Below are 16587 nucleotides of genomic sequence, written 5' to 3'. Positions count from 1 at the left end.
CTGCAATTTCTGAAGTGCCGGAGCGACGTTCTGGTGCTCTCCGTCAGCAATCAGCATGTGTCAGACGCATAGGTCACAAGGATCCGTCTTGTGTAAAACTCTCGCGAGAGTTTGCAAGTCACGTGGCTGAATGTTTACGTTTGGCAGGCAGCCTTTCAGTTACGATCGTTAACATCAGTGAGCCACAGCAAATGATGGTGAGAAGCTAAACTATCTATTAATTATGTCAATGACAGGGAGTATGATTGTTGAAATAGGGTGTTAGCGGTCTTGCTGTTCAAAGAAGAATGACAACACTGTAGATCACCAACACTATGGTTTATTTTTTATTCACAGGCAAGTCAACGTTGTCGCAGTAAAAGTCCCAAGATAGCTCCTGGTGCAATAAAATGTTCCCTTTCAGTGTTTTACTATTATGTCTGATGTTTCTCTATTAATATTGCTGCTGCATTAATGTGTATGTTGCATGTTACTGCTGTAGATGTGTTTCCGAGCCGCTCCGATTACAACGAGAACGTGACGTCATATTTACACAAGACGGATCCTTTCTAGCCATAACCTAGGTCAGACGAGACATATACCACGTGATGACACTTAGGCTCGTGTTGTGTTCAAGGACCCTGACCTTGGCCAGGAAAAACAGGCACTCGCTTGTTTAATTATTTTGCGGTCTAGATTTCTTAAAAATCGAAAATTTATAAATTACCTTGAGGGCCGTACCAAATGGTCTCGCGGGACGTATACGGCCCGGGGGCCGGAGGTTCCCCACCCCTGCTTTAAATGGACCAGTGAAGCATGGTTGTGCTTATTGTGATGTCTCTCTGTGAAAACATCTTGTTCCAAGTTTGTTGTGGAAAGATTGTTAAAAGTGTCAGAAAACTCAAACAGCTCACTTCCTGGGGTGGAACACCATGAGAGGCCTGTCTTCAATCTTCTGCCAGGGGCTCTTCTTGTTCTCTTCTTTGTCGTCGGGGTCGTCCTCTGGGCTTGTCATGGAGTCGCGGCGGTTCTCACTGTTGCTGCTGCGGCTGCTGTTCACGCGACTGCGCCCTCTCCTGGGGATTGTGGACCCTCTGGAGGACGGACCTTCATCGAGAAGAGGGGTGAGGGAGTTCTCCTCGGGTGACACCGGGCGTCCCTCGCTGCTGCTGGGCTCGCTGTGATCGGGATACGCCAGCTTGGAGTAACACTTCCCTCCACTGCTGCTGACACTGTGGCCCTTCCTTCCTCCCGTCCCCCAGCGCTCGTCTTTTCCCTTCCGGTTCATTGCTAACATCCGTTCTTGAGACTCCAAAGGTGGTTCGAGGTTGCTTTCTCGCCCGCTGCTGGGGCCACCCAAGAATCCACCAACACCGCCGCCACCGCCACCGAGGTCATTCCCAGCATCGATGTAGGAGTGGCGCACATGAGCGTTATTGCGTCCATCCAGGGAGATGAACCACGCCCTTGGGTGCTGCTTGACACCGAGCTCCAGAAGCTTCTTCTCAGTCAGAGCCTGCAGCTCTCCATTCATCTGAGCCATGGTGGAGTCATTGAAGAGCACCGGGATAGTGACAGGTCCACCGGAGGAGTCGGACGCCCAGCTCGGGTCTTCAGAGTCGTCACCTTGGGATCCACCTTGCTGCTGTTTCTGGGAGTGGTGGTGATGGTGCTGCTGGCCTCCTCCCATCTGGACACCATCTTTGTCTTGGTCCTTCTGGTCTTTGCCATCTTTGGAGAACTCGGAGGGCAGGCGCATGTAGTGTGCAGGGATGACCAGGGTTGGCACCATGCTCCGGTACATGTTCTCCTTCATCTGGTCGATGGAGCTGCAGAAGATGATCTGGCCCGGTTGGGTGTTGAGGGACGTGGGTCTGGCAAGGCTGTCTGCAGCTGCTGCCGAGTATTCCGGGGGTTTGTCACTCTGGTTTGGCACATACCCTTGGAAGCGAGGCGGGGACGGGGGATCAGAAGCGTAACCTCGGTTGTCGTTGGCGTTGTGGTGTCGGTGATATTCAGACTCCTTGATCTCCATGGGGCTGTAGCTCCGGTTGTAGTCTTCATGCAGCAAAGGGTTGTCCAGGTTGTTGGTCTCTGTGGCACGAGTAACCTTCATTTGGAAGCTTTCACCTCGTTGGGGACCTAGAGCATTTTTTCCCTTTGCGTGTCGAAGCATGTGAGCTGGAACATGCTTGGTTAAGTCATCCCTTGTATTCTGGTAGTCTCGAGATGGGGACATCTCAGATTTGTCATTTGAGGGGCCGGACTCAGCATGGCTTCCGCAGATCAGATTTAGGCGTGAAGTAGATGTTCCTTGGTCTCTTTTTGCACCGTTTAGATTTGCGGCGTGGGGTTTCCCTTGCTGCCGACGAGGTTTTAAACACTTCCGCCTATAAGGTAAACAGACACTGAAGGTCAGAAATGAACGGAACACCTGTTATCTTATGTGGATTACAAGAAGAGTCTGATCTAATATTTAACCAGGGTTCACTATTATCAATTATCGCCACCAAAATTCTGTGATTTTGCTATTAATAGAAACCTAAATCTGAGACCTGCGCCTACGCTCCCCACACCTGCAGTAGTAGAGCAGCACACAGAGCAGGATGAGCACCAGCAGGGCCAGCGAGCCCAGGATGGAGAGCAGGAACAGAGTGTGGTAGGTGGTGATGTCCCTCAAGCCTGGATGAGACAGACCCAATCCTGCAACACAATTGAAGTAGAATGAATCCAAGAATCACTCATTGTGTTTCATCAATACTGCTGCCATTTCATATTAAAAAAATATGACGTATTTTCCTAAAAACCTTGATTAAAATCACTAGTTCAAGGAAAGATATAAAGGAGAACTTATTAAAACTCACTGCATTTACACTAGTCTACCTTATTATTCAATGATTTAACATTGCTTTAAATGTTGCTGCCCCAAGGAATTGTGGGATTGAAATAGCTCCTTTTTTTAATAAGGTAAGATCTAGTGAACCCTATGCTAAAGAAATAAGAAATAAAGCATTGAACCCTCTTTTCTTCAGCATATAGTCAAAAAACATTACATGTATGTTTTTTCTCCAAACCATTTTCCTGTGACCTCATTGGAGTGCGTCAAAGTAAAATAAATTACAATGCAGACAACAAGATTTATGTGAGGGCTTTCTTACTAAGATGTGTAATTTATCCTAAATGTACAATTAAACAGAGACAGCGGATTGTATTGATGGCCAAATGGTGCATTGATATCTCCCAGTATAAGGTATACTGGACCACACTTCACCAAAGATAATGCTGTCCTACAATTTAAATGAATGCACCATTTTGCAAGCCTTAAGTAACTTCCTCATCCCCTTTTATCTATTTAATTATAGATCAATTCAAAACATCGATCTTAGGAAGTGTGATTCTGTTTGATTCTGTAACTTATGTAATAAATACAGTTGCTAAAAAAAACTACTATTGGACGTACTGTAGCAAGGGTAGAGAAGATGGACAGTATTGAGAAAAGGACAACCCTTTACCAAAGGAGATAAGAAAATAAGCATTGAAGTATCATCCTTCACATTTATTCAACTCAATTGTAGCTGAAAATGTGATACTTCCTGGTCATTTTACTCAGATAGTAACCTTTTTAAGCAAAAACAGACTATTTATTCCAGCACAGCCACAATAAACTACTGTGTGTTTATGGTAATGAAGCAACAGTGTGACTCATTGATGTTATTTTAATCGTTTTTTGGACAAAAATGTAGCCCTATGGCTTTAAACATTACTAGAAGACACAGTACATGTAGAATATCACCAGCCTCATCATTTTAAGTGGGAGGTTTTTATTGTTATGGGATTGAACTTCTTCCAGGGACAAAATGTTCTATATGTAATGCTTCTCTCAAACTGTATATGAGGAGAATAACACCCCATACAATTTCCCTGTACCGATTTTAATATGTTTTTCCTATCATCCCAAGAGACATACAGCAACATCTGCTGGCAAAGCAGCTACACTAAAGATGAAAGCAGCACAAACAGTAGAGTGGAGGCTGTAGATGGGTTACAGTACCTGAAGATGAAGGGAAGGCGGCTAACCAGTATCCCATCTGAGGAACCACCACGTTCCACACAAACTGTTGGCCGTCCTTTTTGATGTAACCCGTCCCGCTCCGAACCCACAATCCTGCAGGAATGTAAATAATCATGACTGTAATCATTATTCACAAGAAAAAATGTAAAACAGGACAATACAATTTGTGTGCCTCCATTACCTGTCTTAGGCTGATACAGCCAAGCAGGCACGCTGGTGGCCATCCTGTTGCGGGTGTCGGACGGCAGCGGCACCGAGACGTGGATCGGATCTGAGACCTGGATCTCACGGCCATCTTTGTCAAAGAGGTGAATGCTGACCAAGGCCAAAGCCGTCAAGTCTGTCCATCCAGTTTCTGCACCTGAAGAGACACATTTAACAATATCAGCTTTAATTCTTCTTTTATCTGCAAACTGTTGTGTAAGAAAAACATGATGGTACAGGTCTTTTGAGGCCCAAAAATCAGAAAAATACTAAAAAATACAAGTTCCCCATAAAACATGTTTCATGTGAAGGGAAGGCAATTTAAGGACACCAGGCTGATTATTCTCCTACCTGAGCTGTTGGTCTCTTGGCCCAGCAGAAAGGGGAAGCCCCCGATCTCATACTGAGTCCTGGCCGTGGTCAGCGTAGCAGACAGAGCGGTGTAGTTGGAGTCTGACGGCAGCTGGAGGGACTTCCTCTGGAGCTGCACCAGAGGCTGGTTACGACCTCCTGCAGAGAAACACATCAGTGAGTAAACTCTGCAACCAGCTCATCTCTTAATAAGGTGTAAATATACAGTTTTTTAGGGATTGACAGTTACGATGCGATACAATACGATATGGTACAATGTAGAGCGATACAATACGATATGATGCGGTGTAATACGACACAATGCGATATGAGATGGTACAATACGTGGAATATGGTTCATTGTATTACGGTAACATTTGATACAAACGATAAGTTGCGATACAATCTGATACGATGTGATACTATACGATACAATAATACTTTGTTTTCAGGTAAAGTCGGAAATGTTTCTTATATCACAGCAGCTCCATTTGTAACATCAACAAGGACAAATATTAAGACAAGATACAAGGATACTTTTAAGATTACAATTACTGAAGACAATTAATTTAAGACCCTTTAACTTCAATGTACGTTGACCTGGGATTAAACTCTAGGTTTATCATGCAAAATCATAGATGTAAAGAACACACAAATAATTTGTCGTCACGCCCCGAAAGACCTAAAGTGTTGTATAAAATAAGTTCTTTGTTTGTCGTTATTACAGACACATTCAATGAGAAGATGGTCTATCATTACACCTCAGTATTTCTATCAAAGTAGCTGCTTGTTTTTTTAATGAATAGGTGGATGAGACTGAGCTTATTTGTAGGAACTGTTAGAAAAAAGCATTCTGCTACAGCTGTTGCTATGGTGATAGCAGCACAAATGGCACAGGGTCATGATAATGATAATGTGAAGCAGTAAAATCTATGGAGGCCCGAGTAGACACATTGGAGAGAAGAGGGGTGTGAATCTGTATTCACTCTCTGCAGGAAACAGACTAATTTAAGATGTGTTGACAGGGTAACGGTTGACGTGTGAAACTCACTTTCTCTAGACCCCAAAATAGGACAACTGTTACCCAAAAAGGTCTAAATGTTATAAAATGGTCTGTTGATGTGAATCCTTGGAGAAGGCTAACAATGATTTATAAATTCAAGGTATGACAGGATGAGCGCTCATTAACAACTTCATTAATCGCGGATTTTTGGAGATAAATGTGTTATTTTCTTTACCTGGGGACCCAGACAGCACCTGCAGGACGTCATCGTACAGGATGAGTGTTCCTGGCCTCTGGACCAGGAGGTACAGGCTGACTGATGCATACACTAAAAAAGGGAAAGAAAAAGATGAACACAGCAGATTTCTAGGTGCAACAACAACGTTTCTGCAAAGTACATCATGACACATTTTGGGATTTTTTCAAGGTCGACTTAATACATGTATAATGACTGATACACAAAATGGAACTTGAACAGTTGTAACTTAATTAAGGATTAAGTAATATATGAGCTAATCAGTAATATATTACTTGTGTTACTCTTTAAGGTATCAGGATATCAGAAAGATATGGTTTAGATATTAAGTGTTTTTTTATTTACATTTTTGAATGATTTTCCTTTAAAAGGGAGACAAACATTTTATTGACAAGTAAAGAACTGCAAATCATTCTTCATTAAACAACCCTCACACGATAATATTAATTAATTTAGAAATAGATAACATTAAAATGGAAAAGGGAAAACAATAGTTACAATTAATTATTAAAAGGAATATACAAAAATATATCTCGTTGTTTTTGGTAGTACTTTCCAGTAATATATTAAGATAATTCCTGATAATATAATCCATATGACCTGGACTCTCTTAAGATACAATTATTAGTTCATAATTTATTGCTAAATAAACATTATATGTTGAAAAACTAGCAACAGTGTTTGCTTCAGGTCTAATAGTTCTCACTGAAACTCCACAAGTAAGTGACTAACCACAGCCTCCTTTAGCAATACAATCTCACTTTTGATTAGAGGTGTTATTATAAATGTAAGAAAAGCATGCACATTTAAAAGAAAAACATAACAGGTTCTTCTAAGACCTTGTTTGAGCAAACTATTTCCATATAAGACTCTTAAAGCCGTGCAGATCGGTGGAATGAGAGAAAATAGCTGCACAGACAGTCATTGAGATAATTGCTGTGAGGCAGATTTCACAGATAGTCATCAAGTGCCCTTCATGCTTGATAAAGTTAACTGGGTTTCTTCCTCTGAGACTTACGGGGGATGCGGCTGGAGTGCCAGGGCACGGAGTTGGTGACGTAGTCTTGTTTGGAGGCTGTGATGATTACCCATGAGCCCGTACGGTACAGGAAGTTGACTCTCAGGACGCCATCGCTGCCCGCCCGGCTCGACGCCAAGACGGTCTGGTTTCCGTGCACTTCCACCTGAGCGCCCGCCAACGGTGACAGGTCGCTGTTGTCGAACACCTGGACTTTTATTTGCACCTCTGGAAGAACATCGAGACAGATTCAAAGAATTAGTGATAGACAGGAAATGTTATGATAACTTAATTAGGAAACCTTGCAATAAAAAGTAACTGCATGTTGTTAAATATGCAAGATGGAATCAGTGAACATTGCTATTTTGCCTTATGAATAACTTCATTATTATCTGATATTAAACACGTTTCAGTACGTGAAATAATACGCTAAATATCTCTTTAGAGGGAAATTGTTTTTTCACAATTACGGCTGCATGATTTGAAAAACAAAGAAAAAAGAATTGCAATTATTTTCAGAGATATTGCAATATTTATGATTCATGAAATTAGAGGGATTGATAATGTTTGCATTATTACTCTTAGTATAATTGAAAGATGAATAATATGATTGCACTAGCCCATAATTCAAACAAAAGTGTGCAGAAAAATAATCAGTGTACTCATATTCCACTGCAGTATTAAAGCAGTTATTACACCTGGGTTTGGCTCAATGATTTAAGTCACCTTGGCCGTCTTACAAGGACAACATCATTATGCAGCAGTGCGATGATGTGAACCGCCTAAAATGACCTTCAAACTGTAGGGAATTTGGCATGAAACGACCAGCAGCTGAACAGACACGGTGACATCCCCCCCCACCCAAACTAAGACTTGTGTGTCCCTCAAATCCCCCTTTTTGGCAATATTTAGTTGAGAAAATAAAAATATTGAAAGATAGAATAAGGAGCAGCCCCAGTTTGCAATGTACCCATGAATGTACAGACAACTATCACTGAATTACTTTAATGCTGTGTTAAACTTAAAAACTACATTTTTGTCAGGCAAGTTCTGCAGTAAGAGAGAGCGTAATTCATCCATTTTGTGATTTCTAAGCACATTTAAGTCAAAATGTCATTGTCTAGTCAAAATGGACATAGGAGATGATGATATCTGAAAGTCTTGATGAATTAAAAAATATATATTTCACATATTTGCATTTAGATTTAACTGAGTTATGACTATTTTGAGTAACAATTTTGATACGATAATCGGGCGCTAAGGATTAAAAACTACAAAAACGAACTTCCTGTGGTTTTCTGAGGACTTTCACACCACTCAGTATCTATTCTAAACCTCATAAACCTCTGGTGCAAACTCATCATTCCCAGCAGGGATGGATTATGATTTGGATATTTGTAGTCATTACAGACGCAGCCATCACATATCCATCATGTGACAGCTCCTCCCGTGTTTTTCAGCCCCAGTACATTTTGTTTTTCATCTCGCCTCTTGGACAGCGTGGATGTGGGTCATGCTGGGGGAGGTTTCCATGGATACATGCTGTGCTAAGAGCTGTCGTTTTCTAACCCCCCCCCAGGCCTCTAGTGACAAACCCCTCCATGCAAAACTTCCTCAGTCTCACTACTGGCTGCATTCACATCATAAACAGCATGTATGTATGTATGTATGTATGTATGTATGTATGTATGTGTGTGTGTGTGTGTGTGTGTGTGTGTGTGTGTGTGTGTGTGTGTGTGTCTTTATCCATTGTGCATGAGTTAAGGCTCAACTATTACCATAATTGGTTCAATAAAAGGTCCCTTGTGTGTGTGTCCAGAGGATTTCCTCAATCTGGGCTTGAAGCAGCTTTGAAAACACTGAGAGTCACAGTGTCACTTCAAGAGTCTGGGAATTTTCACCCACTCAGATGCTTGAATACAAAATCAACAGAGATTTAGTGGAATGTTAACACTTGTAATGTTGGGGTGAATCATTATAACTTATATAAATATGTTTTCAAAGGCAGGTGTAAGAAACTAATATTTTGAAGAAATTAAGGGCTAAACAAACACATTTTGAAAAATGTTACAGGTGATGTCTTTAAATGTCCTGTTTTGTCAGTCCAAAACCCCAAAATATTCACTATTCAGAGAAAAGCAGTACATGTCCATATTTAGGAGGCTTTAAAAAGCATTTTTCTGAAATGTTTGCATGATCAAATTACTTTAAACTTTAAGACTAATTGCTTTCAAAATAGTAGATTTTGTTTCTTTTGTTGATCATTAATTGTTACAGACCTTTAATTTATACGTTTAGCTTTAAGGTTTTATCCTTTTCTTTAAAATATAATCAACGGATACTGCATCTTTTCTACACAGGCATCTCCAAACTGTAAATGTAAAAGCACAGGAGTGTAGCTAATGAAGAAAAGTGCTGATTATTTTGTTAATTAATTGATGTACTGTTATAGAAAGACCACTGGAAGCAGTTAATCTTAAATACATAATGAATTTTCGGGAATAGTTGCTGATTTATTTTCTGTCTGGTAATTAACAGGTGCTGCTGAGTAGAACTGTACATTTCTTCAGACGATAATTGCTTCACAACATCTTGTGAATTGTTGTAGCCGCTCAGGAGAGATGTGCTGAGCTGTTCCAAACACCTCTGAGGTATCAATTCATTCACAATGTAATCAGTGGCACAGCGGCTGGGGAGCCAAATCTATTCCAATTTATTCAAAAATAGGCCCCAACAGACAAACAAAGGACTGGAAGATCCCAATGCATAGGTTCTAATATGGCTCTGTTTAGTTAACAAATACCTTCGCTGTAATGTGTTATAGGCCTACTGTAAGATGAATAGTGTGTTAGCAGTTTGCTAACATTGTAGCTAGCATATTGAGCTAATTTTAGAAGTTAATATACATGTTGTAGTTTAATCTTCAACAAAGCAAGATCTTTTAAAAAGTGACCAAGTTTTTTTTGTAAAACCGATAAGATTTGGTAACTGTGTGTGAGCTGAATAAAGCGGCCTATGAAGTACAAATACTCCATTACAAGTAAAAGTACAGTAGCCTACATTGAAGGTAATCAAAGTAAAAGTATTGCACTAACTATAAAATACAGACCCTTTCTGTCTGTTTTAAAATGGCTTTTATTGCAATATGTATTACTTACTAGTGTTGTGTGTAAATAGAATATTAATCCTTCTTTGTATTCTGTTGGTTAGTTACATAAATATGCATAATATTGTACTGCTTGATAATATGTTTCGTACATACAATGTCACTCTACTAGCCTATAGATAAATAAAGTGGAGTGAAACGTGTATTATTTCCCTACGAAATGTAGTAGAGTAAAAGTATAAAGTAGAGTAAATGTACTTAGTTACAATCCAGCATGTATGTGTCCATCCATGCGGTTCAAAATAGCTTGAAGCATAAATAATGCAATGCAATTACATAATGTCCTTCAAAATAAAACACCAAAATACAAACACTGGTGCATCGACATTCATGTTTCAATTCAATTCAATTCAAAACCTTTATTTATCCAGGTAAAATCCCATTGAGATCAATGATCTCTTTTTCAAGGGAGACCTGCAGCAGTAGGTTCCACAAGAAGACATAAACAACATGTGTAGTCATGCAAATGCATTTTGGGCTTTTATGAATTCATAATGGTGTCCTGTGTTTTAGTGACACATAGTCACACACAGATAAACACTCTGTCAATGCTGTGCAAAGCAGAAAATAACACACAGGCCTGGGTTCCAGCAGGTGAGGCCTGACATTACAGCAGACTATATTTAAGGCCTTTATACACACATCTGAACAGTATTAGAGCACACACTCTCATGTGGCCCTCTGTGTAATATTACCTCATATTTTAATAAACCCATACCATCAAACTAACATGATGCAACCTCAAAAGCAACCCCTGCGACCATCCCCGTTCAGGGTGCACGATAAGGGGGTGCATCGGTGCAAAAAAAAACGCCGCTTTGTCGACAAAAGCCATAAAAAAGCAACCACTCCCATCTCCTCATTGTGCTGCATCCCCTGTAAAGCGAGCTTACCAAATGCTCCCTGATCTGGAAGAGATTTGGCCGCGCAGATCGAGACGAAGAGGAGCACACGAGAGATGAATCTGGCCGGCATCCTGGCTCCTACATCTCTAGTCCCAGCTTGGCGGCCATGTATCCATACTCCTTCTCCAGGAAGCAGCAGCGGGTCACTCCTCACACATTTAGCTTCGGATACTCGCTGAGATGCTGCCGTCCGCCTGTGTGGGCTTCGCCTTGTTTTTATTGTCTGAGGGCATGAAGAGGGAAAGGGGCCAAGGTTTCCCTCTACTGGGAAAAAGAGGAACAGCAGCTTCTTAGCCACGGCTTCCACAGATGAAATATTTACTTATTGTCAAAGCATTTAATTTATTCATTGCTATCGGGATGTTAAGAGCATTCCATGGAATATAACAAAAAGTATTTCTGAAGTGAATTACCTACCCTACCTTTAAGTGAACAATGGAGGTACTTGCACTTTACTTACTAAGAGAAATTATGACACTTAAGTTTCCAAATGCACCTAATTTACTGCATTTATAAAAATAAAAATAAATCATATATACAACCAAAAATAAACAAATTATTGTCCTAGTCTGCTATAAAACACCACAAGGGCTAAACGTACCAAGTATTGCTGTTATCAATACAATGAATACATTGTAAATTATTTTAAAAAAATTATAAATATTAGCTGAATGACTAATTAAGGTCGTCTGATGTTTCATTAAGATACCAAAAAGGGTTATTAAAATCATACAAAAAATGATTTCCATGTCCTGTTTATAATGCATCACCTATATCCAGTGGTGCAATGTAACTAAAAGGTATACTCAAGTATTGTACTTAAGTAAAAAATGGAGGTACTTTATTTTTAAAGTATGCTACTTTATACCCTTACTTCACTACGTAAGGCAAATGTTGTACTTTTTACTCCACTATATTTATTTTACAGCTTTAGTTACTAGTGACTCTGAGTCTGCAGTTTTAGGTTATTAATACAAAATCAACACACACTACATTATAATATTCTAGGTTAAGCTACCCGATAGTGTATCAATTCATTCAAATAAACCCCACCGTTAACAAGTGCAACCCTGAAGCATTATGCTAATGCTTTTGTACTTTTACGTAAGTACAATTTTGAATGCACACATTTTACATAGCTGTATATTTTTACACTTTAGTATTGCTAGTTTTACTTCCTGTAACATAATCTGAGTAGGCTACTTCTTCCACCTCTGCATTTAACCCATCCTAGAATAGTAGCAAAAGGCAGCCATTATTCAGTGCCCTGGCAGCATTGTGGGGGTCAGTTGCCTTGCTCAAGGGCACATCGGCAGTCACGAGGAGGTGCACTGGCACGTCTCAAAGTACCAGTTCACGCTCTGTTATTTGGTCCGCTCTGGGACTTGAACCGGCCCTCCGGTTCTACAGAGAAGTCCCTATAGACTAAGCCACTGTCACCCCGTGCATGTGAAACTCATATAACACTAAAGACAGACTTCAATATGTTTATGGAAAATATTGAAAGTACTCAAGATGCTTTTTGGAAACTCGTAGCTTTATATACTGCTGCTGGATATCATTACCTATAATTTGCTGTCATTATTTATTAGTTGTTTGTTTTAGCTAATAATCTGAATCTATGAAGTTACCAAAACTGTCAAATAAAAGTACTGGAACAATAAGAACATTGGCTTGCAAAATAGTATCATAGAAACACAGAGAAACGTAGGAATAATTCACCTCTGATGGGCTGGAAGTAGTGTATTGTACTGGTTCAACAATGCATTTGTAGTGATATTATGAGAATGGGCCTCAGCATGTGTTGGGGTACCAGCAAAGAAAACTTTTCTAGCATTTGAGGCTGCCTTTATAGCATCCTATCATGTTTTCTCAATTTAAAATAAACTCTCTAGAGGGCACTGCATCTCTTTCTCTATACTGCAAAGGACCACTCTTGGGCACATTATCACATATTCTCCACAGAAGAGCATGCTAAGAGTCCACTTTATTACATATTGTCTACCATTACAACCAAGAGAGCTGCATTTTTTTCTTAACATGGGAACACCAAGGGGTACAGTATGGATGTATAGCCCTCTTACTGTATTTCTAGTTAACCATTTTTTATTTGACTACTGTGAGGTCAAATAACAGTTATTAAATGAAAGACCATGTAAATAAACAATTAACTGAATTCATTTACATGTTCTTTGTGCCCGACACAGTCCACAATCCCAAATGTTTAAGTTGCAGAGTCAGCATAGAGACAATGTGTTATTTCCAGTGAGGGGTAACGTAAAGTCTCTTTAATGCTTTGAACATAATTCAAAGTTATTTTATATACTGTTGTGCAGTTTCATAATAAATAATAAAGTTTTCTATTTTAGATGCTGATTATTTGTTTTAAATCAATTTAGAGAAAGTACAAAGTAGCATAAGATGTGAATACTAAAGTTCAAGTACTTCCAAATTCTTCTCAACTACTTAAGTAAACCTACTAAGTTACGTTCCAGCAATAATATGCAAGGGGGCGATTCTGCCTGCACAATATCTACTCTTAATATTTCTGGTAAAATAGCATTTATACTTCTGGAGTATTCTAATAAAGGTATTACCACTTTAATCATTAGCATATTTTGAACAGGATCTTAAATATAAACGCTTTCAAAATCTGTATTCTGTGTGAAAAAGTTCCCCGTTGTTGTTTTGACAGCGTGAGGAAGTGAAGCGGCTCAGCAGTCAGAGATCATTTGGGCTCAAACTTCGCTCTGTGTCTGTTTCTCACATCAGAAACTGAGAGAAGAGTAGGGCTGACTACAGGATTCTTTCTGCCTACTTCCACCGCTCGACAGCTGGTACTCATATTTGTAATTTCAAGTATTAAATTAAAAAGTCATATTGCACAAGTATTTCAATCTTTGCAATATGAAGAGGTGTTTGCAGATGTATCGTCCTGCATGTGAGACAGCTTTACTGACGGTCAACAACAAGTTTTTTCTCAACTTCAAAATGTGTGGTTGAACTCCAACACAAAGCAACTGGAGGGTGAACATATAATCACACCTTAAACACACCTTTTTATCTTAAGGCCAGATATAAAAGCATAGTTATTGTTTTTGTACATTATGACCTATGACGTATTGGCATACAAACCTTTGCAACACATCAACATTGTTTTATGAATCGAGACAAGACTAAGAATCTACTGAAGGATCGATATACCAGTATTGGTGAGAAATAAAATGAATAATAATTATACATGATCCGGCAGAGGACTGTAAGGACTTGGCCTGGGAACCGTAGGGTTGCCGGTTCCAGTCCCCGAATAGACCTAAATATGGAGTGTGGACTTGGAGAGATCCCCTCCTTCCCACTGCTCTTACTAGGATGGGTTAAGTGCAGAGGTCCAATTTAACTTTGTGTGACAAATAAAGAGGGTTTCATCCTCCGATTCTAATGATATTGTGGTAAGAATCCATAATAAAACATCTCGTATAAATACTTGGAAGGTTGTGGTTTTTGATTTGGTCAAAATGTCGATGTATCCTTGGGCATGATACTTAACCCAGAGTTGCTCCCAATGGCAAGGCCAATGGTGAATGAATGTGTGTGGGTGTTAGCTTCCTTGAGGATGTGGTACATTGCTCTTTATAAATGGGGTGCAAATGGGTGAATGATGACTTGTAAATGTTAAGCACCTTGAGGGGTCGTAAGACGGGATGAAGTGCTATATAAATACAGTCCAATTACCATTTTATACATTTATGGTAATTTACTTTCCACCACTTGTGTTAAGAGTTAAAAAACACACAATAAACAAAGTTGAAATATTGCAATAATACTGTTTTTGTTGATAATTTTGGCCACAATTAAAACTACACATATGAACGTAATACGGCGTTTGTAAAAAGCAGGGAATTCACTTTGGGGACTAACATTTGTACCAACTTTTATGAAAATCTATTAAGTTGACATATGTTCATCTGGAATTAACTCTTAGTACTGACATTTCTAGAGCCATGCTGCCTGCAGGTAATTCAATGTATTCAAAAGAAAAAGTACCCGTGATGTTCCAGAAAACACCTCATCATCAGTTGAGCAATGGGCAGCAGAAACATTCCATGAATTCAAAACAGAAACATCTCATGGAAAACATGAGCAGAGGTTATATGTCATGTAAGGAAAGTATTAACTCTGGCATCTCAACTACTGTAATTATAAGGATTATGTACAATTCATCAGAAGCAGATGTTTGTTGGCTTTCAGAAATAAAAACAATGTTTATCTAAAGAGATATTGGGTATGGAAGCAAAACGGTGCCAAAAAATGAAAAGTTATTTACATACTCAGTCTGAACTCAGTCCAATTAGGTTTCTTTTCAAATTGGAACCACACAAATTCATATATATATACCATATTTGAACATTAAGTGTAATCTAAATGAAACATTAAAGAGAAACTGAAAACTGCTTTTCAGTTTAAACAGGCATCCTTTCGCAAATAATAAAAAAGTATTATAACGTGTAGTAACTGATTGTGTTTAACTTGTGCGATCAAAAGCATAATTTGTAATCATTGAAAGCAATGAGTGGGATTTCGCCATCTTCCCGAGTCTCCACCTTAACTGGCGGAGATTCAGAACTGATAGCTTTTTCTTAGCTTAGCAAGGCACTACCCTCAACAACATGACGCCCCAATAAGTTTGAAGTACACATTCGATTTTTCACAACTCTTTGGAGGTCAAGTTGATTTTTTGAAGGGTTGAAATAATGGAGATGTCTTGGTCTCAAAACCACTTTTTTAAAGGTTTTGGTCTCGTCACAGGTTCCGTCTCAGACACTTTAATCAAAGAATGGGCAAGACCACAACTGCTGGGTTATCTCTAAATAACAAAACCTTAGGCGCATTCACACCGCAGTACTTTTCCCACAAAGGTTCATGAGAACTTAGTTCATGAGAACTCTTTAGTTCTCATGAACTAAGTACAGATCGAGTTCACACCGGAATAAGTCCCTGGGGGAGGATTAGGCAAATGAAGCCACTGACGTCACTTCTTCTTCTTCTGCTTTGGGTTTACTGGCAGGCCGCAAACCACTTCACGGCGTATACTGCCACCCAAAGTCCCCGGCCGAAAGTCCCCGGAGTTGGGGACTGGCTTCAGTAGAAGCTGCTGGGACTCCCAGCAGCTTCTACTGAAGACTTCCGAGTAAATCGCCAGAACGCCGACACCTCCTCATCTCCACCGCTCCCATGTTTTATTTTGTGTTGCCATAAGTTAGTCTCTCTGCGTTTCTGCGCTGGGCTAATGCTAATGCTAATAATGCTAATGCGAGGATAATAAAATGGCGGCTTCACAAAACCTTTTGGGAGTTTTACGGGGCGTGGTTTGCAATCCGCCCAGCCAATCAGACATAGGAACCTTATTCTCCCACGAAAGTCCCTGCTCTCTAGCAGGGACGGAAAAGGGGGTGAAAAGGTTCTCATGAACTCATTTTAGTTCCGGCTCTTTTTGGTGTGAACGCAACATTTTGGAACTATATCGGAACTAAAGTGGGAAAAGTACTGCGGTGTGAACGCGCCTAATGGTAAACATCTCTGCAATGCATCTTGGTCATTCTATCAAGACTTTTTCCATGGCACAAATATATATA

General features: G+C 39.8%; 1 protein-coding gene across 2 annotated transcripts; it reads right to left on the bottom strand.

Moving 5' to 3' along the window:
- Window positions 1-299: 299 nt before the first annotated feature.
- On the bottom strand, window positions 300-11196 carry LOC117553482 (protein FAM171A2). Of its 2 annotated transcripts, none has more exons than XM_034227423.1 (8): window positions 10943-11196; window positions 6884-7111; window positions 5845-5937; window positions 4607-4765; window positions 4233-4412; window positions 4031-4144; window positions 2535-2682; window positions 300-2369 (listed from the first exon to the last, which is right to left on the bottom strand). In XM_034227423.1, the coding sequence occupies exons 1-8, from the start codon at window positions 11022-11024 to the stop codon at window positions 890-892; spliced, it is 2484 nt and encodes an 827-aa protein (XP_034083314.1). In that variant the 5' UTR covers window positions 11025-11196; the 3' UTR covers window positions 300-889. The 2 variants fall into 2 exon arrangements, with proteins under 2 accessions (XP_034083314.1, XP_034083315.1); XM_034227424.1 differs by having other exon boundaries at window positions 2556-2682.
- Between the last annotated feature and the right edge of the window lie 5391 nt (window positions 11197-16587).

Source organism: Gymnodraco acuticeps, unplaced genomic scaffold (assembly GCF_902827175.1).
Source record: "Gymnodraco acuticeps unplaced genomic scaffold, fGymAcu1.1, whole genome shotgun sequence".
In the NCBI taxonomy this organism is placed as follows: Eukaryota; Metazoa; Chordata; class Actinopteri; order Perciformes; family Bathydraconidae; genus Gymnodraco; species Gymnodraco acuticeps.
The sequence above is the reverse complement of the archived record's forward strand: the minus strand, read 5'-3'. Positions and strand labels throughout refer to the sequence as shown.